This window comes from Ambystoma mexicanum, chromosome 3q, assembly GCF_040938575.1.
Source record: "Ambystoma mexicanum isolate Mex_15411 chromosome 3q, UKY_AmexF1_1, whole genome shotgun sequence".
NCBI lineage: Eukaryota > Metazoa > Chordata > Amphibia > Caudata > Ambystomatidae > Ambystoma > Ambystoma mexicanum.
Genome location: NC_090926.1, coordinates 1,141,228,111 through 1,141,239,597, shown reverse-complemented (window position 1 = coordinate 1,141,239,597; position 11,487 = coordinate 1,141,228,111). Strand labels below are relative to the sequence as shown.

The window sequence follows — 11,487 nt, the reverse complement described above, 5'->3', positions numbered from 1 at the left end:
CGATTACAAGAAAAGCATCCATGCTGCAAATGTGCATTTTTGTACATACATCCCTCATGATAATCCACACCCATGTATAAAGTTCTAGAATGTTGAGTAATATAAATCCCATTGAAAAGCTCGAAAAACTGGTAGTAGGGCAAAACAAGGTCGCACAGACTGGAGGATTGGACTGATATATGCTGCACATAATATGTAACCTGTGTATATAATTTGCAAAGAGATTGCAATGGTGTAAATTTATGTTTTTGGAAAAATCGGATTTTAAGTAAAGTAAATGTGGGAGTTTTTGGACATTGCAAAACTCACCTAATAAACGGGACATCATTCCCTTGGAAATCCAACCAGTCGAGAGAAAGGAAGAGACTAGCACCCCTGCCCAATCCAAGTAGTTTAGGGGCGTGCTTAGTTAACCCTGCACAGCCTCTACTTTGATGATGTCATTATGCACTATAAATAAGGGTCCCTGACAAGACTCTAGACACTCTCTTCCTGATTTCCTGCGTAGCGTCCTGTTCCAGTTTCCTTCTTCTTGCACTGATCCAGATTCCAGATCCAAATACCAGGCCAAACATTGCTGACCCTTCCAGCAAGGCCTCCCTTTTAAAATCCCAATACCCAAAGAGAGAAGCGGTGGTATTTTTGTGGGAAGCCTCCTGACACCAGCCTGGCTTGCAGTCCACCAATTGCTGCCCAATAACTGCATCCAGAGGTACCAGTGCCATCCGGTTACCAGAACTATCCTTTGGTATCCTGTCCTTGCCCAGCTGATCCTGTCCCGCTGTCCTTTAGACCAGAACGCTGACTGTCCCAAAATCCTAACTAAAGTGGACTGGGAACCATAGAAAACCATAGTATGCCTTGCCTTGCCCTTAGTTCCCCTCTCCAAATCACCCTATCCTTATCCTGATACTGTGTAATACCGTGAGAATCATTCTTGCCACCCTGCCATTGATTTCTAGTGCTAGCATCATCTCTTCAGTAATTTTGCCTTGTGTAAATCCTAAGCCCTTAGTCCTATTTCGAGTGATCGGACTGGTTTCGCTGGGGTTGGGCGCTGAGGTGCTAGGGTTGAACTCGCGAATCAACTCTGGAGCTTACTGATCCCTCTTTGGTGGCCTAGTCTGAATACTCTTGTGTAGAGTAAAACTGTTCTTGTCAAAACTGATTTCCTTTCCTTTTTCACCGCTCCATTTTACTCAAAACGCACCTTTCTAGATCTTGCATAACTCATTCAATTTACCAGCTAGAGACTGAATTTCACTTCCATATTGTACCTGTGATCTATAGCAATTCCCCAACATAGTATATTCACCCGTTTTTGTTAAAAACCGTTTAGGGTAAATTCAGGCGGGAATTGCAAAGTTTGCTAAGTTTCCAACGTGTCATTTGCTGCAACATGTTTTAAACCCTGCCACTCATTTTCAAACTGCATGCTCTTGGTTATCCTTTCTTAGGGATTGGTAGTATATTTGCATTGTTGCTTTAGTGAAGAAATGTATCTGCTTCAAGGTTTTTACACACATTCATTATTTTATTCATCCATGTCCGAGTGTCATTTTTAGCATTGCAAAGGGGTTTGAAATCCATTTTTCTCTCTTATTTGGGGCGGGAAGGTCAGCTTTCAATTCTGTTTCCTATTTGTCATTCCTGATTACCTGCTGTTTCCGTTTATACACTCAGAATTGATTATTTGTGGGTTGAGGGAACCTTGCAGGGGGAAATTCTAACTTGAGTGCTATCTTTCCTAAAATCAAAAAGTGCTCCTATTTCCTGGTGTTTTGTAGATGTGTCAATAGAAGATTAAACTAAGTGCATTGCTTACATTCCTATTGATATTATCACCCCATTGGTGATCGCTGCCCCATATTAAACATTGTATGATTTCTTTTCATTTTCAAATAAATAAAATATTACATTTTATCAACCAGCCTGATTAATGGTCCATTGTGACCCGGGGTATTTGAAAAGGGGGTGTGATATGAGTGGTGTACCATCTCAATATTGAATCTAACATAAAAACATAAGCATTTCAATCGTGCGCTGCATACTAGCCCGAGACTTAGGTGTGTGTCGCCTGATTGAAATCCTTAACATGTATAAGCACCCAACAAGCAAACAATAAATACATCTGAGAGGGGGTGTAATGATATGGAGCATCGTACGGAATGTTGGGAGTCCTAAAAAGACTGATGTTACTTGTTAAGGCACAGTAGGCAATGCAGAGGGGTTTGTGGGGGTATTAGTTATGAAGAATGCCAGTATGGGGGTGCAGAAGGCAGTTCCATGTCATTTCATTGTGGGATATTTGTTTGCTGGCTTTTTTACCGCAGATTTTGTTAAGAAAAAAAAGTCAGCACATTTTTTATTTTTTTGTCTGGGGGGTTCCCCCCAACCCTGACTTTTTTTTACATATCCACGAACACCCACACCCAATATATAATTATTTCCAACCCCCACACCCCGAAAAATGTAATGATTTTTTTTTCTGCAAAAATATCGTGGTAAAAAGGCCCGCAATAAAATATCCTGCAATGAAAGGACGTCGTACCGCAGAAGGCAAAAGAGACATGGTTGCTTAGGAGAGAGAATAACCCCCTGATTACATCACTGACGATGTTGTGCAGAACATTTGAAAATGGGAAATGGGGAAGTGTAGTGAAGTGATGTTTTCTGGAGAGGACATGGTTAATCCACTAAAACAAAACACTAGTTGGTATGCCAGTGGAGAGAAAGATATGGGTGTCAATGTCAAATGCAGTCGGCGGGTTGAGAGCGAGAGCACCAACTACCCAGCTATCATTCAAATGTCTGCCAGGATAGAGGCGAACAGGGATTCTGGTGCAGATGGAGCAGAAACCAGGCTGGAGACGGTTATTTTCAAAATAGCAAGCAATGGTGGACCACATGAGCTTAGCAACAAGTACGATGGGTGGGAAGATGGCAGATCTTCATGTATTGTATGGTATGGTAATTTGATAGCTTTATTAGAAATGAGTGAACAACACCTAATTTGAGGTCTGGTAATCCGATCTCAGGGGTAAACTTTGATCTGAGAATTCATAGATGATTAAAGTAACTAAAAGAAGAGCAGCTGGGCAATGGTCAAAGGGCAATGGCAAGGACCCAATTAGGAAAGAATGAGACTGGAGAGTCAAATCCATGATGTGGCGAAAGGAATACATTTGAAGGGAGCACACTATAGCAGGAGTATCAGGTAGCCAGTTTGGAGGGCTAAATGAGGCTGCAGTGTTTTGAGGGTTGTCCTTATCCACAGCTGGGAAGTTACTAAAACAAGGTGGCGACTTTTTTGCTGCCATGAGCCGTTGTGGAGAGGCCCTCAATGTTTTGGGCATTGCAGATCCTTGCGGTGAACTGGCTTCCTTGGCATTTATGATTTCGTCATTGCAGGCGATGAGGTGCAGCACACTAAGACTAACCGCAGTTTCACTGTAGCAAAGGTTTGTATCTCTGGAGTAAAACATTTTGGCAAGAGACTTCTTGCAGGAGAATTGGAGATACACAGTCCAAGGCATATCTAAGGTTGTTGAAGTTTAATCAGCGTTCACTGGAGCGCCAATTGGGTGTAGATCATGAGTATTTACAATAATGGAACCATGGAATGGGTGGGGACTTCGTTCTATTTCCAGGTTGTAATGTGCCAAGTGTTGTGGCCGAGTAGAATATGGCATGTGGGCAAGAGAACCCTGGGGAATGGAATGGGGAATGTAGGGCTGGTGAGAGCTGGAAGGCAGTTAAGATGAGACATTAAAAGAAGACCTATTCATTATCTCAGAGTGATCACTAATATTATGGATTATAAATGTGGAATTTAGGTCACAACAACTGGTGACGAGGAGATAACTGACCCACATAAATGATGAAGAAAAAAAAGAAAATGTTGCCCAAGGAAAGGGCCGAAAAAGAAATTAATGATCAGCCTATGGAGGTGGCTGAAGGGACTAATGGTAAGTCCATGGAGGCGGCGGTGGGGAACAGTGCAAGAGACCTATGGAGGAGGGCGCAAAAGAGACATACAAGATAAAGAAAAACAGCCTGAGGGGGTGGCTGATTGAAAATTAGGAAAAGGACAAGTGAATGGAGTTGCCTGAGGAGGAGGTTGGAGAAAAAAAAAAGGGGGGGGTCGGGAAAAAAAAAGGATTGAGTGACCTGAGGAGGAGGTCATACAAAAAAAAGAAAAAAAAGAAAGAAAAATGACACAAGCAACGACAGGCTGATGAGAATGACCAGTTAGCATGAGGCAGGTGGAGTGCATGACATCCATATGGAGTATAGTAGTGTTGTAGGTAGGAAAGTTAGGCAATTCAACCCAAATTATCAAGCCATCTACAATAAGGCCGAAATTAAAAATGAGCTGCGTACAGGGGTCCCAAGAGGTCATTAAAAGGATTACAGCGCCACATGTGGGGGAGAGGTTAAGAGAAGCAGAAAATCAGACTAAGGAAGGAAAATACTTGAAGTCTGGAGATTATCTCGGCTTTCACACTTACTTCCGAGTAAGTTGCTGGCCGAAATGTGTTCGATTTAGAAAGCACCCTTAATTTTAGAATAAGAGGTGAGTAACACGAAATAATGGATGAGTAACATGAAACTGACTGGTATTCAGGACGAGTCTTTGGGTGTGGAGCTGAATGAGAGGAAACTGACGTGTAACAGATTGAGGTTGGTGTGGTGTTGGTACAAATGATGCCACGTCTTTCTGTACTTGTGTACTTTCGTACACATGGTGAAATCTGTCACATCCGGTCCATCTCGAACATTTCCAGACCCCTGCCAGTCAGGAAACGGATCAAAAGCAACATCAAGGGCATGGGACTGCAATCTGTAAACTAAAATTGCATTACAAAAATTCTGGCACAGAGACACTGTTACGAGTATTTTATGTTAAGAGACATTTACATACAAAATACAAAAATATCCCCCATGGAAACAGCCCATATTCCTGTGCCACAGCTATGGAAAGTAATAGCTCTATTCCAGGGCACTCATCCGGAGGGCCACACAAGCCGTGAGGACACCCTAGCCAACAGAAGTTCTCAGCCCCTTCCTCTGAAATCAACGTGCGCTTCATAATTTAAAACAGTGTTGAGTGACACATGCGCAGCCTCCAGCAAGCTGTCCCCACAAACCCAGCACACAGGATACAGGTGGGCCACAGCCAATCGCCTACCAATTTAAGTAATGCAATGCTGGCGAGTACTGCGTGTACCAAGAAATGTTAATGTATGAGGACAACAAGGGGATAGGGGTAAGGACAGCAAGCTGCTCAGGTCATAGGGTACTTCGGCGTGCCTCTGCTCCCTCCTACAGCAGCATCAAGACCACTTACAGCCACCAGCATTTCACACTCTGACCCGCCAGTGCTGCGACCATGATGCAGAAAAGACCACCTGGCAAAAGGGAGGTCTCCTTCTGCTACAAGACAGCATTGCAACAGGAAAAAAATTCACAGAATAAAAAAGTTACATCGTACTGTTTGCCAAGTAGTCTTCGGTCACCCACATTAGGAGCTGGGGTACAGGGAAGGGAGGGAGCGAGGACGGCTGCCAGCTATACTTTCAGGTCAATTGGCCACAATCAACTTGTATTGCTGTATGTAAAGAGGCCTAGGCACACTTGCAGACTCCTGGGAGGATCCATGCCGGGTGAGGCGATGTGCATCCACCAGTCAGCTTAAAAACCAATCCATACTTGTGGTGCTCAAACCATCTGGAAAGCAGCCCGGTGTGCCCGGCTTGAACTTGGAGTGCATGACAAATGACGGAAAGAGGGCGGACTATCCGAAGTGTGCACACCCGGGTAATCAATTGTTGCAACAGTTCCCCGGCTTGATGTTCATGTCGCCTCCTTTTCTAGCTGCTGGAAATTTCAGGGCCTTCTATTACCAACTTGTAATGTAACGGACCCAGGATTGGTTGGCAAAAGTCCTCTCTATGCAGAGATGTAGCCAACATGTTGTGTTCCTCATTTAAATCCAAGCATTACCACTCAAGGGAAACTATACTGGACTGGAAAGAACATTTTAAGGTTACCCTTGAGGAGCAACGTGTTATATGCCACTCGATTTCACGCGATCGTAAAGCCAGCCTCTCTCCCCTCCATTCTGCTTCTCACTTGCAGATGTTCTGCTCTCTGGCTCGTGCAGCCCCGCTCAAGTCCAGGGCTCGGCGGTTGTTTCACCTGCTCCTCTCCTTGCCGCATCATTCCTTTTGGCTAATCTCTCTGCTTTCCTTCACACTCTCCACTCTTCATCTGCCTTGTTCTCGGTCACTTCCTGATCATCCCGTTCTCTTTATCGCCCTTTCCATTTATTGTTCGCCATGTTTTTTTGCATCGCCTTCCCTTTTCCTGTTTTCGTGATTTCTCCTTCTTTGTCCCTTACTTCTGGAGCCCCCGCCATGCCCATCTGGGTAGAACCGCCTGCCTGGAGGGATATTATTCTCAGGCCGTAATTGAAGGAGTGTGGGGAGCATAGAGAACTCATTAATGATTGAGGGAGAATGGTACATTTCGAGGAGAGAGTGTGGGGAGGGAATCTGGGGAGGGGGTGTTGGAAGGGTAAATCGGACTGCTCCAAACCCCTGACCACCTGCACCTTGGTGTGTGCCAGGAAAGTTCAAAATAAACTCAACCAAGAACAAAGATTTCGTGGCCACCTTGTCACAGACGTATCTAATCACGGGTACAATGGCTCAGTAACAGCTGACAGAGAATTGCAACCCACACTCAGCCACAGCAGGTGCCGCTGGACTAGTGTGGGGAATACATTCGCTCCCTGATATGGGCTGTTTTTGTTTTGTTGCACTAAGGTATTGATGGGTACTGACACAATCCTACCAGCTGGCAAATCCTTCACCAGGAAGGGCACTACACCCATTAGTACCATCTCACAGCAGGGGCCCTGTTCCCCTGACTTTAAGATCTCCTGCATCCAGGCATGGCATCGCCGTTTAGGACCCATCCCAACTTTAGCACAGTAAGGGCTCTCTGCACTCCCGTTGGGTCTGCTGGTGCCAAGTTGAGTGTCTTCTCTACTGTCTGTATCCACCAACCCTCTGTGCTCCTGTTTATAAGAGCCCCTCCATCTAAGCAGGACAGGGCACGGCCTCTCCGGTCAGTGCAAAAGCCCCAGTGCTCCTCGCTGTAGGCCCCGATGCTCCAGGGCAAGGCCAGTCTGTGTCTGTACCGTAGCTAGATCCCTCTGTGAGCCTTTCTACAGGCTCCACTGGATCTGGGCATAATCCATCACTATCATTAACACAGCCAGAGACCTCTGTGATCCTATGTTTAGGATCTGCTGGTCCCAGACCGGGCCTCTGTACCCATTACTACCAGTGGCACAGCTAGAGCTTTCTGTAGCCTACGCTGCCCCAGGCAGGACTATCGCTGCAGCACAGCTGGAGCCATCTGTACACGTTAGGGCTCATCGCCATTGGCCCCACTAGAGCGGTCTGTGCTACTCTCTCTAGCATTTATTGGTCCCAGGCAGGGCCTCTCTGTTTCTGTACCTATCAATACAACTAGAACAGCTAGAGCCCTCTGTCTTCTTTTCTGTAGGCACCACTGCTACTAGACTGAACCCATCGCTAAACCGGGCAGCTAGAACCCCCTGTGCTCTTATCTGCAGGAGCGCAGGGTCCTGGACAGGACCCATCCCTACAGCTAGCACAGCTGGAGCCAACTGTGCGCCTTTCTGAAGGTGCTACTGGTTCTGGGCAGGACTCGCGACTCCCACACTAAGAGCCCTCCGTGTTCCTGTCTGTAGGCTCTGCTGTTCCAGGAAGGGCCTCTCAGTCTCTGTACCCAGCACTGCCATTCTCACAGTTAGAGCCTGGTGCACGCCAGTCTGCAGGCCCTGCTGCTCACAGGCACCGCCTGATGCTGGTTCCCCTGGGTGATTTTTATTTCCACCCACTCTGGCTTCTTCCATTGACAAACTGAAATTCACTCCTAGTCCTCGAGCATTGAACCTGGCTAGATGAGCACATTTGTAACCCACATCCAGAGCTACATGGCATAAACACAAATGTATATCTGTTCCCCGCTCTATAGGTTAAAGTTTTTCACAGTTCTGGAATAGCAGACAAACGAAATATAGCAAAACCTTGTATCTATAGTCAAATGCGCACATCCATTAAGAGCTTCAGCTTCTTGACAATGGCCAAATAGGACATTCACGTTACTCTTAGTAAGCAAAGGGTTTTTCTGGATCCAATGACTTCCATCAGGAACACAAATTTTCCCAGTCCACCAGTCAATGGTGACCAAACGATGGCCAAGTCATCCCCTCCCCCTGCCGCATCTAGATCAATGGTAACTCTGCACATGTTCCCTTCGAAAGATCCACTTCATAAAGCCACCTCCAGACAGATGATCTCCAAGCACTACTAGCACAGGACACTCCTGACAAAGCACCTGGGCCATTTGTTGCCTTACAGAGAAACCCATGAGAGGTTAATTAGCATTGCCAGTGGTGCACAGCAGTTCTAGGCACCTGAGCTAGGGGCACGATAAAGGAGGAGGAAGCTCCGAGAGCCTACATTATTAGCATACCCTATAGAGATGGCTCAGGGAGCCTCCACTAGTGGCACGCCCCATAGTAAAATAGAGCCGCTTTGGGACAAACCACGCAGGCGACCCCCCCTTCTGCCTTCACAAGCTCTGGAAGCCTGAGCACCGGCGCATCATAGGAGACCAAGCCACAGCCACGGCTAAAGGACAGGCAGCCCTGGTGACCTAACTATAAGCTAGAAGTATGCCCTGGACAGAGGCAAATATAGGAAACTGAGGTATTCAAATACGCAGCGGGGAAGCCAGTCCAGGTGCCCAAACAAGTTTCTTTCTAAAGGAGGCAGAGGGGAGCTTGGGTTAGGGTGATGGGACAGCCAACATACAAAGTTGTCCCACCATCTACGGAGGTCTTGAACTAGGGACACACCTGCCAAAGAAGCTCTAAATGCCTGAGCTAGTCCCACCAACACTAAAGTAACTGTTACCTCTCCTCCCCCTGTTATTAAAAACGGATGGTTCAGGCTACCAGAAAAACTGTAACCATCCATGCGAGAGGGAGGCCAGTACTGACCCTGTATAGTGGAAAGAGGCCTGATCCAGGGGTATGGCCAGCACAGGAGAGTCTCTTACCAGACAGAGCCTAAGGCTTATGGTATGCTTGGGTGAGGGTGGTGTAACGGCAGAGACAGCGGTTGACTGAAATAGCACCATACGCAGTGGACAGGTGAGGTCATGAGTCCTTTTCCTAAGAGAGCGGTGTGGGAAAAAAAAGCAATAAATAGATGGGGATTGGAGAGAAAGGAGGGATAGTCTGGCCATTCACTGGAAGCTTGAGCAATAACCCCCCCCCCCAAACAAGTTCGAAGGCAGCAAGGTAGTTCCTGCTCCTTTTTTAAAAAAATATAAAAGGCGGTTGCTGACGTCACTGATGTGTCGTCCTAGCAAGACAAGGGCCTTGTAAAAGTGCCACTATTAATGGTGCACCACTTAATGTCATTGTAAGAGGGTACTAGAATTGTTTTGCACAAATAAACTATAGGGGTAGCGAGTGATCACTTGTGTAGTTACAACCCCTCCCACCAGTTTACAGGTGATCTTCGAAATATGCACAAAGATTGCTTTTTCCACTTTAGAAATACCACCTTCCATGAATGCAAGACACACCGTAGTTCATCCTGGAGGGAGGCGGCGGGGGCAGGCATTTACAAGATGTCTTGAAAAGACTTATCTAACAAACACATTGTTTCTGTGTAAATAGTGTTACTGAAAGCATAACTGACTTCACAAAGAAATACACCTGAGGGCCTAAAGCTGGCAGCCGGTAAAATTGGCACAGACACGGACCTAATGGTAAACTGCCCATTAACATGGAGTGCATTTAGTACTAGGATCCAAGCACATCCACGTATACAGTACCCTAAAAACACGGCGTACCGAGTAGCTAACGTTGAGGCATGCTGGTGAGCATCAGTCTTTTGGAAGCATCTCTTGCAGGCAGCACCCCCTGAGTTTATCTTCAAGAGCCCGTATTGCTTACACACGTGTCACCTGGGGATAGGAAGCACATCTCATATTTTGCATTTCACCACACCCAACCATTATCTGCTACCTCTCCGTCATCCCACCTGCCCTCAGGAGCCGCAGTAGGAGACCGAAGTGGGAAACCTGGGGAGAAGAAATCCAGCATCTCGGATCTCAAGAGTGAAAGATGCCCCTAGGCCTGCACATGCAACAGTCCATTGTGCAGGGGCTCGCACTAGCCAGAACTGCCAGGGGCACCTCTTGCTGCCAAGGCATGGATGCAGAAAGGCTTTTTGTAGTGATCCTTCCTGCCTTGTGAAAGCACCAAGCGCACAAGTCCAGCAGTCATTGCGTCCAGTGTACTTTGCTCACGCCCCACTTACGGTGTGGAGGGGAGGGAAGTCTCTCTCTTCTTATACCAGACACTACAGTCTGTGGTTAGTATCGCCCAGCTTTGGCATCGCCGATGGCACCCCAGACATCAAACACAAACTCATCCGGGAAGGCAAAGTCCCCGAGCTTCTCATCCAGTGCCTCAGCAAACTCGTCCGGGTTGTGCTTATCCTTCCCAAGCTCCACCATGGTCGCAGCTGTAGAAAGAACAATGGTCATCATGAGTAAAACAATATCAGAAGGGAATCCCCCTCCCTACTTCTAGTAACCCTTGTCACTCTCCATTGTACTATTCATTTAGGCGCTTAGTATAGCACAACATGCCATTTTTGCAGCTACCTCAAAGTGCTTGCATGACTGAAATAGTGAACCCCCGGCCCCCTTATCCAAAACTCGCCCAACAATGCAACTCCCGACATATAACCATCCTGTCTTCCTACCTCACAAAATGGCAGTTCGTCCCATCAGATGAAGCAAGCAAAGACTCGGGCGAAGCTCCAGTAGTTAGCAGCACAACACAAACCATCAGAGACCCAACCAGATCAGTTAGATAACATTAAAAAAACTCCATGCACATTTCCCACTGCACCCCCATAAACCAATCCTTTCCCACTGCTACCAGGAAAAAAGACAAAGGCTTTCCCTGCACACAGTAGTAACATTACAAACTTGGTTACTCAGCATAGTAAGTATTAGACAACCTAGTCCATGCTCTCATGTCCCCCATCCTAGGAGATATGTGCCCTGGGGTGCCAGATAACTGATAGTACGTGGGGAAAGACATACATGTGGCATTTTTTAGAGAGCAAAAGGGGATAATGGATTTGCTTGTACATTTCTAAGGCACCATAGTGGCTCTGTGGCACCTAAAGGGCGAGGCAAGGATTTTAAGGGGAGCGTTAGGGAAATTGTCTACCATTCCAAGTCCTTTATGCATTCCACATGCCGAGGTGGTTGCAATAGAAGAGGAACATTTTGTAGGGAAGTGTCAGGGTTTGAACAACTCTGTACATTTCAGAAACAAGATAAAAAATCAATTTA

General features: G+C 46.5%; 1 protein-coding gene across 2 annotated transcripts in view; it reads right to left on the bottom strand.

The window, feature by feature from the left end:
• Positions 1–4,884: 4,884 nt before the first annotated feature.
• Positions 4,885–11,487, bottom strand: part of GIPC1 (GIPC PDZ domain containing family member 1) — a 195,988-nt gene continuing 189,385 nt past the window's right edge. For both annotated transcript variants that reach the window (XM_069603957.1, XM_069603956.1), the window contains exon 7: positions 4,885–10,643. In XM_069603957.1, the coding sequence (XP_069460058.1) occupies positions 10,492–10,643 (152 nt within the window). In that variant the 3' untranslated portion in view covers positions 4,885–10,491. The remainder of the gene's footprint in view (positions 10,644–11,487) is intronic.